This window comes from Sceloporus occidentalis, unplaced genomic scaffold (assembly GCF_023333645.1).
Source record: "Sceloporus occidentalis isolate IW3139 unplaced genomic scaffold, rSceOcc1.0.p SCAF_4, whole genome shotgun sequence".
NCBI lineage: Eukaryota > Metazoa > Chordata > Lepidosauria > Squamata > Phrynosomatidae > Sceloporus > Sceloporus occidentalis.
This window is the reverse complement of record NW_028316984.1, coordinates 179,921,007-179,939,768: the sequence shown is the minus strand read 5'-3', so window position 1 is coordinate 179,939,768 and position 18,762 is coordinate 179,921,007. Positions and strand designations below refer to the sequence as shown.

Sequence of the window (18,762 nt, the reverse complement as noted above, 5' to 3'; positions counted from 1 at the left end):
AAAAAAGATCAAGCTTGACAGCAATAAATTATTCCCTTAAAATTATAAGATGAACTCTTAATGTTACACTGCAGTAACTTTAAAAACTGTTAAACAAGTCCTTCTTGGTGGCCATGAAACCATGAAACATCACCAAGGAACATGCAAAATTTCTTGCATTATTGTTCACAGGATTATGAATGCTGAATAGTCAAGGTCTCTCAATAGTAGATTATGCCCTGGTGTCATCAGTGAGGAGGGATATGTGAGATGGAGTCCCCAGCTGCTTTTATGCTGGCTGGAGATTAAGTGGTACAGGGAGAAGAGGGATATAATTAGGCTTCTAAGTGGGGTCAGACATCAGCATGGCTGTGATCCAAAAATCTACTTTCAATGCATGCAAGAATTTGCACATGACCAGTTGAGATTTTTTAAAATTTTTCTTTTTAGAACAGCAAGTCCTATGGTAGGTTACAAATTGAACAACAAGGGAGGAGAATTGCTATTTATCTAAAACTTCTTTGAGTTCAATTCATTGCAGCATTCTCAAGATCCTAATCCAAAATTTAGAAAATAGGCATAATTACAGATACTTTGAGGTATAGTATCAACGATAGCCTGCTGTGATGCTTTTAATGACTTTTTTGCTGATAAAGTTTCTCAGATAAGGGCTGATCTTGACGCTGGTCTTTTGACAGAACCTATAACAGAGGCATCCAGTGACTCTGGAAGTAAGGTTATTCTGGATCGTTTTGCGTTTGTGAGTACCGAGAATGTAGACAAGCTCCTTGGTTGCGTGAAAAGGACGACATGTCCTCTCGACCCTTGCCCTTCTTGGTTGACCGCTCAGGGAGGAGATGCCATAAAAATTGCACTTCATCTTATAATAAATGCATCTTTTCGGGAGGGTATAATTCCATCAACTTTAAAACAGGCAATAGTAAGACCTCTTTTGAAGAAACCCTCCCTTGATCCCCTGTCGATGTGTAACTACAGACCAGTCTCCTTATTACCATTCTTGGGCAAGGTGATCGAGAGGGCAGTCGCCTTTCAGCTCCAAGCTGTCTTGGATGAAACCGTTTATCTTGACCCATTTCAAACTGGCTTCAGAGTTTGAAACCATGGTCGCCTTAGTCGATGACCTCCGTCTGGGCACTGACAGGGGAAGTGTAACCCTGTTGGTGCTCTTGGACATCTCAGCGGCCTTCGATACCATTGACCACGGTATCCTTCTGGAACGCCTGAGAGAGTTGGGTATCGGGGGCACTGCGCTCCAGTGGTTCCGGTCCTACCTCTCAGGAAGATTCCAGATGGTGAGGCTGGGGGACAGCTGCTCTCGTAAAAGAGAGCTTACATCTGGCGTCCCTCAGGGCGCCATTCTGTCCCCCATGCTATTTAACATTTACATGAAGCCGCTGGAACAGATCATCCGGAATCACGGAGCACGGTGTTATCAGTACGCTGATGACACCCAGATCTATCTCTCCATGTCTCCAACTAATACAGTGACTAAGGATGGCACCTCTCCTCTGGACGCCTGCCTAGGGTCAGTAATGGGCTGGATGAGGAAAAACAAACTCAAGTTGAATCCAGAGAAAACAGAGGTACTCATGATAGGTCCTACGAATCCAGACAGGGAAATCTGTCATCCAGTCCTGGATGGGGTTACACTTCCCCTAAAGGACAACGTTCGAAGTTTGGGAGTACTCCTGGACCCATCTCTACAGTTATCATCTCAAGTGGATGCGATGGCCAGGAGTGCTTGGTACCCGCTTCAGCTGATATGCCAACTGCGCCCCTGTCTGGATCGAAAGGACCTTGAAACAGTAGTACATGCACTAGTAACCTCTCATTTGGATTTTTGTAATGCGCTCTACATGGGGCTACCTTTGTACCAGGTTCGGAAGCTTCAGTTGGTCCAAAATGCTGCAGCCAGATTGGTCACAGGAACCTCTAGGTCAGACCATATAACACCCATGTTAAAATCTCTGCACTGGCTGCCAATCTGCTTCCGGGCCCAATACAAAGTGTTGGTTATCACCTTTAAAGCCCTACATGGCTTGGGCCCGAGTTACTTGAGGGAACGCCTCTCCCTACACAATCCGCCCCGCACTTTCAGAACAACGGGGAAATTGTTACTCTAACACCCCAAGGTGAGATTGGTAGCAACTCACCAAAGAGCTTATACAGCGATAGCTCCAACTCTTTGGAACACACTCCCGGAAGAGATTCGTCTTAGCGGTACACTGGAAGCCTTTAAGAAGGCAGTGAAAACCTACCTCTTCCGGCAAGCATATCCTCCTGATTCTCTCTAGAGAAAGTATTCCCCATTTAGATTAAGATGTTTTTTAAATTTTATAGCCCTGACTGTTTTAATATGCTGTTCTTAAACACTTTTTATCAGATTGTTGTAATTGTTTTTATACTGTGATATGACATGTGTCATATAATTCTATCATATGTGAACCGCTTTGATCTCGAGGAAAAGCGGTACAGAAATAAAAAGATTATTATTATTATTATTATTATTATTATTATTATTATTATTATTATTGTGCACCACACTATATGTCTTAATGAGATTTTTTCCTAACTTTTCACCACTAGTCTCTCATTTATACTTGGATGCTATAAAATTTACTCATATATTCAACTATACTCCAACCTCATGTATAAATTGGGGGCAGGTTTGGCAGCGAAAATTATGGATTTTGATATGACCTGCGGATAGGTTGAGGGTAAAACATAGGGGTATATAATGAAGGATGTAAAGAACAAAGCAAAGGAAAACGATGCCAAAGAACTTACAAAATTCTGGCAGGTATAACTGTTTTGCTCACCCTATAGGCCAGTGATGGCGAACCTTTTTGGTTCACCATGCCGGGGCAGAGCTTCCACCCTCCGGGGGTGGAGCCGCATGCCAGGGGCAGGGCTTCCACCCTCCGGGGCAGAGCCGCATGCCAGAGGTGGGCTTTCCCTGCGCACTTTCCCGACCTCCAGCTGTCTGAGAGACAGATAGAAGGGGGGGATTGGGAGAGGGGGTGACAGGCGCGCCTGTTCCTCCTGCCCTTCCTTGGCCCCAGCTGTCTCTCAGAGACAGCTGGGGACCAGTAAGGGCCCATGAGGGGCAGGAGCAACAGGCGCGTGGCCCCTGCTCCTTTCTGAAGGTCTTTGCCAGACTTGAGGTGTAATCCAAAGGACGCCTCAGGTCTAACGAAGCCCTGCGGGGAGGAGGAGGCATACGCCCGCCCTCTCCTCCTCGGCCCCTTCCTTCGGCCAATCAGGCTCCAAGGGGCCAGTTCGGCCGAAGGGAAGGGAGGCCGAAGGGAAGGACTTGGGCACCTGTCCCAGGCCCTTCCCTTCGGCCCCTTCTTTCGGCCGAACAGGCTCCAAGGGGCCCGTTCGGCCGAAGGGAAGGGAGGCCGAAGGAAGGGGCTTGGGCACACGTCCCAGGCCCTTCCCTTCAGCCCCTTCCTTCGGCCAAACGGGCTCCAAGGGGCCCGTTCGGCTGAAGGAAGGGGCTTGGGCATGCCGCTCTCCTGGGCTCTTTCACAGCCTTTGCAGCCCCAGATCTGTTTCTCCGGAGGGAGGTCTGGGGCTGCAAGGGCCATGATGGAGCCCAGGAAACGGCACGCCACCACTGCTCCTCAGGGGCCTTTCCGTGCCCCCAGCTGTCTTTCTGGAGACAGTTGGAGGCTGGGAAAGGTCTCTGGCGAGGAGCAACTGGTACATGCCGGTTGCTCTGCCCCCCCCCCCGACTCTTTCCCAGCCTCCAGTTGTCTCCAATAGGCAACTGAAGGCTGGGAAAAGGCTGGGAGAAGGAGCTGTCTCCGAGAGACAGCAGGAGGTCCGAAAATGGCAGGGAGAAGGAGGAACGGGCACGCGCGTGCCTGTTTCTCCTTCCCCTGGTCCCCATGCCCGGCAAAATGGCCCAGAGTGCCACTTCCGGCACACGTGGCATAGGTTCGCCATCACGGCTATAGGCTGTGTTGATGAGGAGGTGACCAAAATAAATGGTGGCTGTGTGATTTGTGTGGGAGGCAACCAGGCACAAGCAGGGCTGAGAAAACACACACATGTCAGAAAGGATGAAAAGGCAAAACAAACAAAATGTTGCCTACATTAGTAGTGATATGATAACTTTAACTTTAATGTGGTAACTTAGCCTAGTTTTCTATCCAGAAAAGCTGGCATACACAAATGTGTTATTCAAATCCTTCAAAGTGTCATTCCTCTCAGCACTTTTCAGGGGAAGCATCAAAGAGCTGCCGCTGCCGCCACCACCCAGACATTCAAGAAGGTCAGAAGCTGTGTCGCAATGGAGAGAGTAGAGGGTTGGTGGTTCTTTTAGGTCAGTGGTTACCAATATTTGGTCCTCCATTCATTTTGGACTCCAGCTCTCAGAAGCCCCAGCCAATTTGACGAACAGTCGGGAATTAAGGGGGTGAAAGTCCCAATTATCTGGAGGACTAAATGTTGGGAACCACTGTTTTAGCTGCTCCCGGGACAGACTAAGCTTCTTCCACTCTACTCAGAGAAGGGGATGCTTCCTTTTGTGAGTAAGAATTAAAGTAAAGTATATATACTGACTCATGAATAAGTTGACTCAGGTTTTCTGAGTCAATGTTTTACTAAAATTTCTAGACTTATGCATGAGTATATATAGTAATATCACAAACAATGTAAACATTCAGCTATGCCTGAATTCGTTTGAAGAAAGGCTGTTTTACCATTCCCCATCTAATGTCACAACCTGAGTTGCAAAATTAACCCAGAAATTATTTAGTGCTTTGTCCCCAGTTTAGGATTTCCGAGATGAAAGCAATTTATTTTAGAGTAATATTTTAACATGCTGAGGTTTATTACCTTCTATTCCCTATAAGTAACTTGAAGGAATGTTATACAAGAAATACAACAGTATTACTTACCCACCCCTTTGTGTGCATCAATACTAGTAAATTCAAGCGTTCCATCATGACAGCGTTTGGGATTTTCTTTATAATCCCTGTGATTGCCCTCTGGGCAGTATCGAAATGCAAGGCCATAATCCACCAAGTACACCTGTTAAGATTCCAAGTGCATCAAAACCAATTTCGTCGAAGAATTAAGGAGCCACAATCAGCTACTGTTCTTGATCTTTAAATACATTTAAAAGTCTTTTTTTAAAAGTTTTAAAAGGAACTTAAAGTTTCCATTATATATCTCTCTTTACAAATTAACATGCAATCTTCAAATGTAACCTAAGTATAAATTCTCCTATGTATTAACAAATTAACCATTCCAGCTATGTACAATGTACCACATCATGAAATTTAATACTATACTTGCTTTTTATGAAGGAAAAAAACAAGTTAAGACAAGTCTACCTGCACACTGTATTTCCATTTTGTTCAACGCAGTGCTAACATTAGAACACCAGAGGCCCCTGTATGGGAGGTGGTGGGCAATTTTCAGCCAGCACCAGTATGCTCAAGTATGCCAGAAATGGCAATGTATGTCTTCTGATCCCTGTTTCAACTGAATATGGGTCACTTTTTCCTGCTTTTTAGGGTTTGAGAGAGGTATGAGGGGGAGAAAACTAAACCACTGCATTTGCAGAAGATTTGGGTGCAGTTAGGCTTTTTCTTGAGCAAACTTTGATGAAAATAGGTCTCAGCGTCACATGCAGACCACAGGCTCAAAATATTATGAAGTCTTAACTCCTAGCATCATCATCTTCATCATCATTTTCATCACGATGCGGACCAAGAGCCCCAGAATGGGACTGACCAATCCAGATGCAGATTCAGACTGACCCTGGCCCAAAGGGCCCTTAACACAGTCTAAAAAGCCTTGCTATTTGTCACAGAGTTTCCTGAACGCTTTGCTGTGACAGCCGGTAGACTAAACAGTCCCACATGCTCCTTACATGTTGCTGCCATCACAACCAATCTGAAGACCCCTGCCACAGCCTGTGATATGGGATGGGTGCACCTGGCCACATGGGTGTAGCCAGTCCCCCCATTTCCACCCTTATGAGCCACAGTGGGACCCTTCAGAACAGACACAACAATGGTGGAAGGTAAGGGATGCGCTGTAACTCCATGGCATGGAGATGGGCAGGTGTGTGAACACCCGCATGTTGCCACACCAGCGCATGGATGGTACTGGGTCAAAAGTGCAAGTAGGATACTACATGTTAACCCAGCAGATCTCCAAGCATGGCCAGGTTCATAAAGGAAAATATCATCCATCAAATAACCTGAACCAAAGCCATATTCATTTTCATTCACCTTGTTGCATATATCAAAAGAGAAACATGTTAGTGAACGTATGGTGAGCCCAGGTCTCTATCATGCATGCTATTGTCAGCACAAGCCTGATCAATCCTTTTCAAAACATGCATCTGCAATGCCACAAATAATATGAAGTGTTTCTAGCTTGTTTTATAAACAGTTACTACTGCATCTGCATAAAACTGAGGCTTGCCACAATGATCCAGAGCCAGTATCTGCATTATCTCCTTCCCTTTCCTGCTCCAAAAGGTGGAAACTGAAAAGATGTGTGAAGTGAAATGCAAAGGATTATTTGAGAATTACTACCATTTTCTTTCCACCACAGGACACTTACAGGCTATATGCAGTCTATTCCCAGGCTGTCCTTGGTTTCCCTCTTCCTAGCTAAATGTGAGTAACTCAGTATTATTCGTTGACACATGTTGAACATTGTGCACATGTTCAGAGGTACAACTGAGCCCTAACAAGTCTATCTCAAATTGAATGTTCGCTTGTCTCTGTGTGTGTGTGCATGTCTGTGAGTGCGTAATCTTCAGGAGCTTCTACAAATGGTCATGAAATGCAAATGTGTTGTTTTGGACAATGGGAACTTTGCCTTTGGAACTGCTTTTTTAAAAAAAAAACAACGCTCTTACTATCACATCAATAGAGAAATTATGCCCTCCTTTTTGCCTAACACCCTATATTTAGTCTCCTTTGGTTTAAATTACACAAAACAAAGAATGTAAAGCTGCAGGGTTAACTGCTTTTTTAAAAGGAATACTGTTCTGCTTTTGAGAGAATTGCTGCTTTCCATAGAAACTCATATTAAACCAACACTTCTTTCTACTGCTGGTAGGAGGCAGTGTGAATAAATGGATATGAGAAAGAGCAACCTTGACCTCAGGCTTACAAAATAAAAGAAGTTAACCAAAGGAAGGAGAGAAGAGTAGAAAGGTAGAAATGGTGGGTCAGTGTGACAATGCCAAAACACAACAGTGAACAAACAGGAATTTTCATCCAAATGAAGGCACGGACTGGTTTCTCTTGCTGATAACCCATTGGACATACCATCACAATTTCTATGAAGTTTAAGAGGGTCCAGATATAGTCATCTTCTATTTATAAATGTCCTGCCCTGCTTTTCCCCCCAAGGTTTTCCCACCACTTTTGCCATCTTTTCCCTTAACACAGAAAATCTATCATAGAGGCTGAGATGGAAGAGCTGCATAATGCCTTCTGATTGCCAGTGCTGGAAGACAGCCCTTTGTCTGGAATTGCTCCTAGACATCTGACCATTGAGAGATTGGAGTAACCTTCCCATTCCTTCTGCATGTTAAGCCCACATACATATAACCAGCAGTGAAACATTTCCAGACTAGTAGGTTCTGTGGAATTCACTTGCAAGGTTAGTTGGGCTACTTCAAAAGTACTAGCTTTTATTCACTTCATAATAAGCACTTGAACAAGGGAAAATTACTGACTTCATATGTGCATTTGCCAAACACTAAAGACATAAAATAATAATAATAATAAAATTAGACAGCTACAGATATTTCTGTAAACCAATTGATTTGAATAATCAACATGTTAAAAACTCAGGCTTTCCAAGTAACAGAACACTTATGCTTGATGGATTCTTCAAACAAAGGAAATAAAAAATTGACAAAGCAGACAAGCAAACGTAATTCACCGGTGTACTATATAATTTTAAACTTCCACCGCCAAATAGCTATTTGAAATTCATTTTGTATCGCAAGCATTCTCCTGAATATTATTCAGGGCAGAATAGCCAATTTGATCAACTGCCAGCAAAGTGAATAAAAAATGTACAACATTAACTAGATATAAATGTCAAGCAGAAATATTAATGCTGTACACATTCATAAAGGAAAGATTTCTGCTGGGGTTCACAGCAGCTCTATTTTCTTTAAAACAATAGGTTAAACACTATAAAAAGAACAGACTGGAAGTTACCTGATGCGGAGCCTTGTAGCCCAGGAGAAGATTTGAGGCCTTGATGTCTGCATGAACATATTCATGTTCATGAACATATTCTAACACATCCAGCTATCAAAAAGCATAACACAGAACAATGTCAGCAAAATGAAAAAAGGCCCAACCCCAAATAGCATAGGGGCTCTACCTATTACAAACTAACTTTTAGAAGTTGAATAAGCTAGTATTTAAAATACTGATTTTAAAACTTACTATTCTCAAGCCCAATTGTAATACTGTTTTGCGTGTAAAGTGCTTTCCTCTCTCTTCAAAGATCTTCTGAAGATCTTTCCCAAATCTGTCCATCACCATAAATCTATAACTGATTTCAAAAGGAAAAGATCATTGTCTTTAAGAAGAATTGCACATACTCAAAATATTACACTTTAAAATGTCTAAGATGCACTTTGACAAAAAGTCTAAAAATAATGTACACAAGGCTCTCATAACAAAATAGTTACAGCAAAAACTGAAACTATGCCCTCTGTATAACTTATAATATCCTATGCATGTGTTGACACCACACAGCAACATGCCACACAATGAACCACAGAGCAATCAGCAGAACAATTCAACTACAGTCAGCCCTCCACATTTGGGGTTTTGATTATTTGTAGATTTGGTTAATATATTCTCTGTAAGTATCTCTATGTCCTTCAGCACAACTCTGTTGGAAGTTGACAATAGAGTTGTGCTTGAGGACCTAGAGACTACTAGAGAGGTATTCTCTCAGTTAATTTTTAAATTATTATTTGCAGTTTTTCCACTTTTGCAGAGGACCTGTGCCCCTGACCTCAGCAAATGTGGAGGGACCACTATAATATTAAAGATCCTTCAGAATAAGAAAACTATTACTAATCTTCTACAAACTAATGTGGAGAGGACTGTAGACTCTGGGTATATCCATCAGCCATACTTTAGGTGGCAGTGGGGCAAAGAAAATTTTACTTAAATTACTGTGAGGTAGGCAAGGTCACATGGTGAAAGGCTGTGCTTAAATGCCAGGTTAAAAAATATAAAACATTTTGGACTCTTTCCAAAACAAATATGCCCCAAGAAAAGAAAAGAGATGCTTGTGGATCTACCACAGGGGTGGGATTTTGAAAAACTTCCACTCCCATCATTCCTCACTTTTGGCAATGCTATCTAGAGCTTCTTGGAGCTGCAGATGATCAACATCTGGAGGGCTGTACAATTCTCACTCCTGATCTACCACTGTATTTCTTTGGTGCATGGTCATTTAAAAAACAACAACATGGATACTTCTAATAGATTCTCATTTTCATTGCTTTCCATCAGCTGACTAAAGCTTCAATATTTTATTTTAAATTATAGGCAAACTTTGGAACGCACCCACATGCCCCCATCTCTCCAACCATATCTTATGGCGTTTCTGACAAGTTATTCTTAAAACCTGGCAGACATTCAAGCAATAATTCCAACAGAAAGAATTGGTTCCAACATCATTCAGTGGTATCATTTCAACTATCGTAAATGATACATAAATTGATTATATAAGTAATAAATAAAATAAGCACAAGAGCTTTGGGTCAGCATTCAGAAAAAGAATCTGGGAAGTATGGTGTACATGCAGGAGGGCTTTCATAACACATAAACATCTCTGAATCATAGCATAGGAATAGAAACTGTATGTTTGTGAATGACAAATTTCTTCCAAGTTATAAACCTAGGTACTGTCATTAATACGCTGCAGTTAAAATAAAGTGTCTTATAGAACTTTAAACATTAATACATTTACTCACTTGTAAGCAGATCCAAAAAAATACAAAACAGTGCTAAAATTCCTAAAATTCATCAAACAATTGCTATTACATGCATGTAGTCATATATTTCCAATACACTGAGAACATTTACTTGATTATCACAGATTTAGCTTTACATTTTTTTTCAGATTGGCAATAGACAGTCTCCAGTTCTTTGCCCAGCCGTTTGTGTGTATGAATGCCAACACAATATCAAAAGCCAAAAAAAATCATACTTGCTCAGAATACCTTTAAGAACCTAGCATAATATTTGTGCAACTGCTATTGCTATAAGTAATAGACATTTTTTTAAAAAATCCCTATATACACTAAAATATGATATGGTTTGTACCTTTTGCCATTCTTTTGATGCAAGCCAGAACCCCAGTACTTTGGTACACCTAAGTATTTCAGTTTGTGAGATGAAATCCATTTCTTAACTGAAAATATAAATGAAGTTTCCAAATATGCACCATTAACAGTTTTCTGAAAGGCAATCATTGCTATATTTATACAAGAATGGGATTATTAAGAAAAAATACAGAAAACTGATTAATAGCTCTGAATAGTAATTAAACATTTGCTACTAAGGACACAAACTTTGCCAACATTCAGCACAAGTGAGTTCAACATCTGAAAGTCTATCCCACTGAATCAGGAATTTAAAGTATTTACTTTGACTAGGTCCTAACTATTTAATTGTCTACGCATTTTATTTGCATACCTCTTTCCATATTCTAGCACTTTTAACTCAAGAAAAATATCCTGCATAGGCAAGGCTAAGACTTCCTGACTATTATAGTAAATTCAGGCATGTTATTTAAAAATAATGTTTGTATTTTTTCCCCTTTAAACAGACACCATTTATTATGACAATTCCATTTTCCCCTTGGAAATCAGTAGCTGCTACCTCAGTGGCTGTGACTTACTGGTTTAAAAGAGAACATGAGCAAATGTTCCAGTTCAGTAGGTCCTGTTTATAAACAATTAACTTTACTAAATATACAGTGATGTATCACAATGAAGAAATACCTCACTATAATTAAGAATGTCCAAAAAGCACTAATTTAATGGCCTTTTTAAATGATGATTCCAGATGCCAATGAATCTTTAAACAACATATTACTGTACTTTTCTCCCTGTTCGATATTACACTATTTAAAAAGGACTGGAAAATATATTTTGTTAAATCAAAACTCAGAATATATTACTTACTTATCTCTGGTTTAGCAGCTCGCATGTAGAAACTTAATTCTGTAAAGAGTGGTCCATTGTCACTAGGTTCCTATAGAAATAATTTTAAAATAAACATACCCTTGCACATACAATCTTGGTCCATTTCTCCCTAGCAAGTTATTTGATATTAAGTAAAGCCTTCTTCTTAGTGTCCTGTACTCTAGCAACTAAAACATTTACATTTTCTTCCTTTTAATTCACACTCTCAATTGTTGCTATAGAATGGGGAAAATCCTCTTTGGAAAAAAAAAAAGGGGGGGGAATGTTCTATAAATTTTAATATGAAGGGGTTTTCATCTTAATATGGTGAATGAAAAATCTAGATAAATTCCTATTCAGCCATTTTGAATAAGTTAAAGCAACGGGGTGGGTGGGTGTGGCAGGAGAGTAGCATACATGCCAAGTCTCCCTTACGCAAAATGCTTGAAACTGGAAGTGTTTTGGATTTTGTAGTTTTATGAATTTGGGAATATTTGCATACACATGGTGAGATGTCTTGGAGATAGGACCCAAGTGTAAACATGAAAGTCATGTACGGTATGTTTTGTATGCACATTATACATATACAGTGGTACCCCGGGATACGAATTGATCGCGTTACGAAATTTCCGGGGTACGAAAAAGTTAGATTGGAAAAAACTGTTCTGGGTAACGAAAGATTTTTCGGGTTACGAAATTCATTTCGGCGCGAAATTCAAATGCGAAGCGCGGCTAGCGGCTTTCCAGCGCTAACGGAAAGCCTTTTCGGGTTGCGAAATGTATCGGGTTACGAACGGCGCCGCGGAACGAATTAATTTCGTAACCCGAGGTAGCACTGTAGTGTGAAAGTGATTTTATACACAATATTTTCAACAGTCTCGTGAATAAAACAAAGTTTGTGTACAATGAATCATCAGAAAGCAAAGGTGTCACTATTTCAGCCATCCATGTGGACAACTTTGAATTTTGGAATATTTCAGATTTCAGAATTCTGGATAAGTAAGATTCAACCTGTACTAGCTTCACTGTTTCTGCCATTATCATTTTCATCACATATACAAAGCATCTCCCTGAAGGGAAAAGCCTCTTCTATCAGTCAAGGCTCTTCCTGAAATTTGGAAGCCATGACAGAAGAGACTGTTTTCTTCAGAAAGGCCTCATCCACCTGTGGAAGGCAATAAAAACAGAGACGGGGCAATAAAAACAGGGCCAGAGTGAGTATGTATGCTTACTCCTGCTTCTTATATTTTAACTCTAACTTTATTTCATATTCAAAATATCAATGTGTGTAGCATTTACTGTCACAATGAAATACAAGCTTTAAAACTTCTGGCTGGCCCTCCGAAATTTATTCCTGGAGTACGTGCCTCCTGCAGATGTAAATCTACAAATATATTTGGGAGCTCAGAAAACTACCTTATACCAGATCGGGCCTTTGGCCTATATAGCCTAATATTATCTATGCTGACTGGCTGCAGCACTCCATGATTGCTGGCAAAGAGGCATTTCTCTATGATCTGGCTCTTTTAAACTGGATATGCTCGAGACTGGCTTTGGGCCTTATGCATCAAAAACACGGAGTCCCCCATGAAGGCTCTAGCTGTAAAAAGCACAGATTATTTTATATTAATGGCAGCATAAGAACTTGTTTGCATGGCAACCTTATCTTTTAGAAGGCTGAGTAATGTCAATGATCTTTGCTTAGAGGGCTTGTGCAGTCTTTGTTTTTGACCATCTCCTGTTGAAATTTTTAAGCAAACCTGAACACTAACAATCAGCCACTGTGTGCTAAGAAGCCTGTCTCAATATTCTTCTCTTTTCTATGAAGCAGTACATGTTTTGCACATGTGTCACAAATATATGTCCTCGTTATTTTGTTCTTGTAAGTCTGATTTAGTATGATAAGCAACTCAATCCTGACTCAGGATAAACTCAAATGTACACAAGGACTTCAATGTATCTATAGTGTCATACGTCCCAATTTCAATGAGACATTTATGTTTTCAAACTTGTCTATTCTGTGTAGACAGAGGCATTCGTTTATTAACACAATTTATCTCCATTATGGTTGTACACTAAAGTAGACCACAAAATACTGATGTTCTATATAAATAAAATGTTTATATCAGCATCCTCTTAAAACCACACATACATCACCAACATGAACTGTGCATTAATGCTTTTCAATACATTTAGTAGCCAAAGACATGATGTATAGACTATTTTTACAAATGTAAACTTAATCGATTCATAGTGTGCATAACTCTATAAATAAAAAGGGAGCCAGAAACAGGCAAATCCATATGACACTACGTTACTGCTACCAAGCAATAATATTTGCAGCCATGTTAAATGACACTTTATGTTTCTACATTTTATTTTAATCGACAGGGCTCTCTTATATTGTCTAAATCAGGGTTTCTCAATCAAGGTTCTTTGGAACCATAGGATTCTGTGAGACGTTGCTAAGGGTTCCATTTGTTCTGAGCTGTAGATACAATAATTTTAATGCAGGGGCTCCCTGGGACCTAAAAACTATTTCAAAGTTTCCTCCAGGGTAAAACAAGAAAGACAGATCAAAACGTTCAATATATCATAGTGCAAGTAATGGGAAATTGTTGGTATGTGCCTTCACATTATTTCCAACTTATGGTGAACATGCCATGGGGTTTCTTGGCAAGGTTTGTTTGGGGGGGGGTAATTTTTGCCTCTTCCTCTGAGGCTGAGAGAGTGTGACTTGCCCAAAGTGACCCAGTGGGTTTCCACAGCTAAGCAGGGATTCAGACTCTGGTACCCTAGAATCGTAGCCCAACATTCAAACTATTATACTACACTGGCTGTTACTCCTTATTCCTGTTATTATATTCTACATGCAAACACCAAAAAACAATTTTATTATATTGCACTGGGGAAGGGACTGGGAGGCAAAGAGAAAGACTTACACATACACCCCAGCCTTGCAAAGCAACCAGGGCATTTCACCAGGGCCAGGGAGTAGGAGTAAAGGAGTAAGAGGTTTTTACAGGAGCAGGAGTAAGAGTAACATTAAGAAAAAATATCCCATTTTCCCATATTTCATATTCCAACTTTAATCTATCCCAGAATTAGTAACTGAGCATATGATAGGGATAGCTATTTGAGTGAGAAGTCAGTTGTGCTTGATATTTTAAATAAGAACATAATGGCAGAAGAGGAAATTTTACAAGTTTTAGGCGTAATTGAATGCAGTAACAGGTTTACACCGAATCCAACCTGCAATTCATGGGACAAAAGGTCTCTGTGGATTTTATCATTATCAAATTCCACTGAATTTCCACAACAGAAAATCATTCTAGTCTTCCACACCATTCAAACATTCAAATTCTAGTCTAAGTATTACACTATTACACTATTTCATTTCATAATTCAAATTAATTTTTAAAAGATTTAACTTACCACTTTTATAACATAGGGTGCATCACTGGTAACAGATTTTGAAGAATTAACATCAGCTGTTTAAACAGATTTTTTTTATCAGTAGAATGATAGAAACCAGTTCTTAATATATTATTTAACAAAAAGATCAGAAAGGAATACTCTGTAGCTTCTTAAAATTTAAATTTTAAGAATTTATCTGGAAATATTTGCACTAGAGCAGTGGTTCTCAACCTGTGAGCCGCGACCCCTTTGGGGTCGAACAACCCTTTCACAGGGATAGCCTAAGACCATCGGAAAATACATATTTTATATTATTATATTAATAATTTTATGGTTCGGGTCACCACAACATGAGGAACTGCATTAAAAAGTCACAGAATTAGGAAGGTTGAGAACCACTGCACTACAGGCAATTCCCAAGCCAGAAAAATAATACTATGCGTCTGCTTCACACATTACAAATGTTCTTTGGCCCATCCAATGTCCTTAGTGAGCTTAGCTGTATGATACGTGTAGTAATAATTGTGAGTACACTGCACTCAGCATTTCATTTCACACTTAAAGTACAAACAATTTTGTGTGCACACATTAAATTACAGTGTGAAGTGCCTCTTAGGGAGCTGCTTGCAGCTTCCAAGCACCACAGAGCTTTGAGAGTGTTTGACATGGTGACATTAGCCTACCTAACATTCACAAGTCAGGAAGGGAACCTGCCCATTCCATTCCAGAGCAAAACTGGTACAAGCAGCACTGTAGCAGAAGCACCAAACAGTCCTCAGACTGGACAGAATGCAGTGTCTCCTGTTGCTTATCTTGTATTCCCACTCTGGTCACTGGAGAAGCAATACAACATATCGAAGAGGTCTTACACTACAAACCACTATTTCCTTTTTGTATTATTTGTCAAATAACAAAAAGCTAGTATTTTCCAACTCATAAATCAGCCACTTTCCCAAAATGCATCCTGTGGCTGAGATTTTCATCGGCATTTTTGAGATAGCAACGCTATACAAGATTAGGACGCTAACAGCCTTGGACTACAGCACCAAACATCTTCCCCTCATTGGCCATGTTTTCCAGCGCACCACCACAGGCTGCTTTTCTACAACTCCCATCACCCCTGAACACTGTCTATGCTCACTGGCATGATGGCATTGTATTCCAACACCATATAGTGACCCCAGGCTAGGAAAGGTTGGGGGGGAGAGAAGAAATAGTGCAATCTTCAGAAGATGTCTGCAAGGACAACAGAAGTTCTCTGGCCACCTTCCCTAAGTCCAGTAAAATTGGAAAACAGGTTGGGAGCAGCATAACAGTGATGTATAAAAACAGGATATGCAACAAAAATGTAGCAGGGGTGAGCAAAACAAAATGTATACAAGTCTCAAAATAACATTTTTTTGATCGATCTTACCAAGATACAGGCAACCAAAACCACCTTTTCCTATAACTGAGCCAAGCTTCCAATCTTTCTTCAGCAAGTCAGTAAAAACTTCTCCAGGAGGGAATTCTTCTGCAAGTTTCCGCTTTGGAGGACCTCTTTTTCCAGCAGCCTTCTTTACATTAGGCATATTTGCTAAATAAATTTAAAAGAAAAAGCACCTGTAAGAGGTCGAGTTTATTCCACAATGTCACTTGTTTTTAGTTACGTAATATGTCTATGCCTCTTTCCTTTCAAGACATCCTGCCACAACAAAGTCTTGAGTAGTAAAATAAACAACATGTAAATTTTAGTTCAAGAATTTTGATGTTCTAAGCACTTATTGTTCTTCTGGGATAAAACTGCCACTTCCTAATTGAATCTTGAACGAAGCCATCTTTTACTTTCCACATGAAGTGCAATTAAAAAATTCTTCACTTTGTAAAGCACATATCTATCTCTAACCAAGAGACAGTTCTCAAACTGCTGTTGTGACCATTCAGATGACAGAATCACTTCATGTACCGGAAGCTGTACAACCATCACCTCACGTAATTGTTCACTGCATTACCAGATAGGTAAATAGCCACTTTTGTGATGGGTTAAGGTGTCTGTTCTTCCACAGTCTAAGAACATGTTAACCTTCCTAGTATTTACTACATTCAGGCAAAACTCACACAACCCCCTAGAATTTCTCCAGGTTTGAGGCAGAATATTACTTACTTTCCAAGGTAGTTTAGGAACAACTTGTACTTTGCCTGCTAAGTTCTTTTCTTCTGCATTTACATTGTATACAAGCATTCAATCAGAATGGAAACAGGGCCTGGATGGCTTTATAACTTTCGAAACATTTACAATGCAGAACATGCTCATCAACAAAGGTTATGCCAAGGTTGTTAAGAATTGCAGAAATACAGTGCTTTAACCTTATTCATATACCTTCCTTATAAGAGACTTCCCTTGTTCTTTCCACTTTTGTTTTAGTTAGCACTTATATAGTAGAAAGCCAGAGCTGGCAAAAAAAAGTGCCTTCTCTCATCCCTGGTTTCACTTTACCATCCCTGAGATGGGTCTTCTCAGCTAACCAGGAATAATAAGGAATTCTTATTACTATTCTTGTCAGCATCATCTAACACTAGTCCTGTCATATACAAAACTATCTGTTAAAGCATGTGCCACAAATTCTAGAATGGAGATAGGCCTTGTGCGTGAAAGGTCGTACTTTTCCTGGCTAGGAATGATGCTATTTGCAATCCAGCACATCTGGAATGCACCAGGTTGAGGAAATCTGTTTAACTACCTCTGTCTGGATCAAAACAACAGCAGCAGCAGCAACAAAAAACCCACTGTGGTGAACCTCAAACATATAAAGTTGAGATATACCTATTTACCCAATAATCATCAAATATAAGCTAACTATAGCAACATTCTTACAATTTTAGTATTATTAAGTCAACCATACAAATACAGAACTATAGAGCTGGTTTTGTTTTGTTCTTAGTTTCACCTTTATGCTACCCTTTCCTTTAAAATAAAAATTCATCTAACTTTTCAGCAAATGAAAAAAAAAGGATGGCAATACTAAATGGAGGCTCCTGGACAAAGAGTGGAAGAAGAAAGCATAGTCTCTAACCCAATAAACAACTACTAAAATTTTACTCCGATTCCATATCAGTTCTCTAATGGTCATGAGTGAAAGAAATAACCCAGACCTCAATATGGCAGTTCCACTACATTATCAGCACACTTAAAATAAGTTAACTATGGCCCGGAACAGACACAAAAGAGTGGCCTGAGTCTGCTCTGGCCAGAAGAGGTTCAGAACCCCACTGTCTGCATGGACCGATCGGTGGCACCAGGAGTTGGATTATCCTGGCTCCTTTTTGCTCTGTTCCTACGGACCAAAGCGTGGCTTTGACGTGGCTTCTGGCAATTTTGGAGGCATGTGTTGTTTAATCGACATGTCTCCAAAGCATCTGGAAGCAGCTTCATTTAGCCTGTCTGTTTCACCCCTAAGATTCACATGTGTGACCCTTTAAATCTATGATGTCCAAACTCTGGCCTTCCAAGTGATTTGGACTTCAGCTCCCAGAAGCCTCAGCCATCTTGGCAAATGATCTGGGTTTCTGGGAGGTGAAGTCCAAAACACCTGGAAGTTCAGAGTTTGGACATCCCTGCTTTAAATGATGAAAAAAGCAGAACTTCCAAAAATATTACCTCTCACCATTATACTGATTATTATCCTATTATCCACATTATCCTATTTAGGGGGTTAGCAAGAAAGCTGGCAAAGCTACTACTATGGTGTTACTGCCAACCAATGAATCTGAACAGGTAAATTATTCACTTCCAACTTGCTCCTTGCAGAAATGTCAAAATCTTTCAACACGCCAATTACGACCACACAGAATCATAGAACATTACCAGTTGGAAATGATCTCAACAGTCATTTAGTCCAACCCTGAGGCAGAAAATTAACAACTAAATAATCGGTGACAAGTGGGCATCTAGTCTCTGCTTAACACCCTCCAACAATGTGTCACATTCTGAGGCAGTCTTTCCCACTGTCAGACATCTCCTCCCTTCCAGATGTTCCTCCTAAAGATCTCAGATTCTATCCCTCTGGCCTGCAATGTCAAGTCTAGATTACATTATCTAACTAGACCATTTTATGCCATCTCTATGTTTCTATTTGATCCCACTTTGCAAAAGAGAG

At 40.2% G+C, this 18,762-nt stretch overlaps 1 protein-coding gene across 6 annotated transcripts in view; it reads right to left on the bottom strand.

Annotated features, from left to right (window-relative positions):
• The window catches only part of LOC149315098 (serine/threonine-protein kinase VRK1-like), a 46,224-nt gene that overhangs the window by 20,044 nt on the left and 7,418 nt on the right, over nucleotides 1-18,762 (bottom strand). For all 6 annotated transcript variants that reach the window (XM_089522488.1, XM_089522486.1, XM_089522491.1 and 3 more), the window contains 7 exons: nucleotides 16,041-16,202; nucleotides 14,645-14,700; nucleotides 11,210-11,279; nucleotides 10,347-10,434; nucleotides 8,445-8,553; nucleotides 8,211-8,303; nucleotides 4,908-5,040 (listed from right to left, as the gene is read on the bottom strand). In XM_089522488.1, the coding sequence (XP_089378614.1) occupies nucleotides 4,908-5,040; nucleotides 8,211-8,303; nucleotides 8,445-8,553; nucleotides 10,347-10,434; nucleotides 11,210-11,279; nucleotides 14,645-14,700; nucleotides 16,041-16,197 (706 nt within the window). In that variant the 5' untranslated portion in view covers nucleotides 16,198-16,202. The remainder of the gene's footprint in view (nucleotides 1-4,907; nucleotides 5,041-8,210; nucleotides 8,304-8,444; nucleotides 8,554-10,346; nucleotides 10,435-11,209; nucleotides 11,280-14,644; nucleotides 14,701-16,040; nucleotides 16,203-18,762) is intronic.